This window comes from Brassica oleracea, chromosome C3 (genome assembly GCF_000695525.1).
Source record: "Brassica oleracea var. oleracea cultivar TO1000 chromosome C3, BOL, whole genome shotgun sequence".
NCBI lineage: Eukaryota > Viridiplantae > Streptophyta > Magnoliopsida > Brassicales > Brassicaceae > Brassica > Brassica oleracea.
The window spans coordinates 12,375,325-12,378,727 of record NC_027750.1 but is presented as its reverse complement, the minus strand read 5'-3'; the positions used below and the strand labels follow the sequence as shown (position 1 = coordinate 12,378,727).

The 3,403-nt window shown below is 41.0% G+C and overlaps 1 protein-coding gene across 1 annotated transcript; it reads right to left on the bottom strand.

The window, feature by feature from the left end:
• Positions 1-1,083: 1,083 nt before the first annotated feature.
• Positions 1,084-1,869, bottom strand: LOC106329896 (glutathione S-transferase T3-like). Its single transcript, XM_013768502.1, has one exon. The coding sequence runs from the start codon at positions 1,867-1,869 to the stop codon at positions 1,084-1,086; it is 786 nt and encodes a 261-aa protein (XP_013623956.1).
• Between the last annotated feature and the right edge of the window lie 1,534 nt (positions 1,870-3,403).

Below are 3,403 nucleotides of genomic sequence, written 5' to 3'. Positions count from 1 at the left end.
ATACTCATCTCCAAACACTTGTATTATCGCTTCCGCGAAATTCTTCAAACATAAAATTGCAGTACTTGCCCCAAGTCGGAGATATTCGTCATTCGCATCTCCGGCACGACCGTAAGCCAACATTCTCATAGCTGAAGTGCATTTTTGAAGTGTAGATAGGCCGTTCCTTCCATGACCATTTCTCCGTTGTTGAAAGTATGGAACTTCATTACCTAGACGTTCGACAATGCGAAGGAACAATGACTTGTTCATTCGAAAACGTCGCCTAAACAAGTCGTGTGTGTATGTAGGATTTTCACTGAAATAGTCCTGCCAAAGTTGAATGTGTCCTACTTCCCGATCTCTTTCGATATAGACTCGTGTCTTCGGCTGTTTGGTAAGAGCAGACTCGATGTAATCATCAATTTGTTGGTCGACCATTTCTTCAAATACTCCATATACTTCATCATCTGAGTTGGTTGACATTGTTCCTGTTTTTTTAACATATACAAAAAATTATTGAATATTTTTAAAATCAACCTTGAATTTTTTGGTGGTTGTTTGGTTGCTTCTTGTTGGTGATGTACGAAGAGGCAAAGATGTACGACGAAGTGATCAGAGAGGGAGATAGAGAGTGAACTTGAAGATGTGAATCGAAGAGAAACAAAGGATAATTTCTAAGGAAAAAGCATTCAGATAAAGAGAAGAAGTAGAGTATTGATTTATAAAAGCATACATCAAGAGAGCATATTTATATATGGTTGTTTGTTACATAACCCGTGACATGAAAAAGCATTGTAGAAACAAAGTACCACCCGTGAAACAAAGCAACATCAGTGTAGAAACCAACAAAATATTACACTGCATCCGATAGACATAAAGCATCCGAGAGACATAAAGCAACACACTTATTAAATCAGCAACAGACACCAACCCGTGAGACAGCAACAGACACCAACCCGTGATACAGCAACTCCTGACATAGCAACTCGTGAGACAAAGCAACCGGCACAACAATAACGTGACAACATAAGTTAATTACTACACCTATTGAGGCAAATAAATAATGAAAACACAGAGATTCGATCAAGCAAGTTAACCAAATCAATCAAGGAGTTCAGATATGAGTTTTTGTTTGAGGGTTATTTCGTTAGGGGTTAGATCAGTCTCAATTTTGGCTAGTAGAAGTTGTAGGATTTTCTGCTGCGAGATCTTTTTTCTCTCAGCCAGGATGGTCTCTATTTGATCGAATGCAACTTCTTTCCCGTGCCTCTTGCGTTTGGCTGCTTTAGCAGCCTTAACACCAGCTGGTCTAACCTCGCCCTCAGCCATTACCTCTTCAGCTTCCTTTGTTTTCTCCTTCCCGCCATCTCTTGACTTGAAAACTGACTTCCATTTCTGATCATGTCTCAGTTCCCTCCAACAGTGTTCCATGGTGAATTTCGCTTGGTAATCATTGAAGAAAATCTCATGGGCAGCCTTCATCACATCATCATCATTTTGACCACTTGATTGGTGCTTCAAAGCCGCGTCGTAGCTTCCTACAAACTTGCACACTTGGTCGTTGACCCTTCCCCACCTCTGCTTACACTGCCCCCACTCTCTTGGAGCGCTGCCAGTGAGCAGAGGGCTAGAATTCACGTACGCCTCTATTCTCCTCCAAAAGGAGGTGATCTTCTGCTCATTACTGACAATAGGGTCCTTGCTCGTGTTCACCCAACCACTGATGAGCACAAGGTCCTCTTTAGTTGACCGCTTCCTCTTGGAAGCCGGTTTCATTAACCCAGGAGAGTTAGCTACTGCTTGTGGAGGGTCGCAGTCCGGGAATGGACTGCTCTGCGAAGCTAGTAGGGAAATGAAACCGGAAGTTTGTGTGGAAAAGGGTTCCATGGTTTTGGTTTATGTTTTAGTTATGGTTTAGGTTTATTTTTTAAGATAATGGGGTTTTGGTTCTCTATTTAAACTAGTTTTCACGCAGGTAGTAGAGCTAAATTAAATTCAACCAGCCAAGCATTGAATATAAAACCTAATAGATAACAACTACTCCACACAGAGAAGTTAATACACATCAAATCAACAACTTAATACTATCAACTACTTAAACACAGATTTAATTCCACTGTACTTTGCTGAGCAAGGCTAGTCTTACTAATAAATACTTCTAGTTCAGTTTAGTTTGCTTCCAAAAAAATATTTATAGTTCTAGTTATCAATTCACGCAAACACATTCCAGTCTACATCACAGCTAGAGATGGGTTAGAACATTTACCTCTCTATTTCAGTCGAAGCACACCTTCTCTAGGGTACCGACCTGGACTGTGAGGCTTCGAACCTGTTCCTGGACATGGAAACAACAAGAATACAGTGTTACTCATTAATATTAATAGAGGACATACATATTAAAGTAACAAAAATAAAGCAAGCTATTGTATTTACCTGCAGGCTCTCAATCTGGTAATTGAGACTCCACACCCCCTTGATAACCTCCTCAGCCTCTTCCAGACGCTTCCTCAGCCTTTCCATCTCCTCCTGGACACCAACCACCCAAGGATGACTATAATGCAACCCATTATCCTTGTTGACAACAGAAAACAAAATATTAGAGACAGTTCGAGTTTCATAAATTTTTATGACATAGATTAAGGAAAATATACTAACTTCATAGTTTATGCACGTGAAGTAGCGCTTTCCAGGATGACTGTCGTAGTCTTCCTTCCCCCGTACCTCGTCAATGATTCTCCCACCGCAAGCACACCGTCTTGGAATACCGTACTGTGAATCCTCCACTAAGCCTAACATGTCGCAGTACTCCTTTTGTTTCTTTGAATGTCTTCGTTCTTCTGAGGGATCCATCTGCACCAGAAAACGAATTGATTAGAACAAACTAATGAAAAATTTTGATTACCCAAACACAAATCTCGACTCTATTAGAACAAACGAATCCTAACAAAGAAACCCCCTTTTCAAATTCATATCGACTCTATTAAACCCTAAAAAAGAAACCCTCTAATCGATTTCAGCTAATAGAAATCTCCCAGACTCGATTTAGAACCCTAACGAAGAAATCTCCTAATTTATTTCCCCTACAGATCGATTTAGAACCGTAACAAACAAACCCCCTAATCGATTTCTCCTCCAGACTCTATTGGAGGAGAAACCCCCAATTCGAATTCGTATCGACGCTTTTCAACCCTAACAAAAAAAGAGACTGAGAAGAGAGAGGATTACAAAGGACGGTGAAGTCGATCAGAAAACTCTCCCTCGTCGATTTGATGGAAAAACGACCTCTCGATCGTCGTCGCTACAAAAATCGCCTCAGAACTCGAAAACCCTAGGCGTGTCTTTTCCGCGTCGGCGTGTCTTTTGGAAGAGAAGAGGAAATGAGGAGAAACACGCGAGGCGTGTCTTTTCCGCGTCGACAACC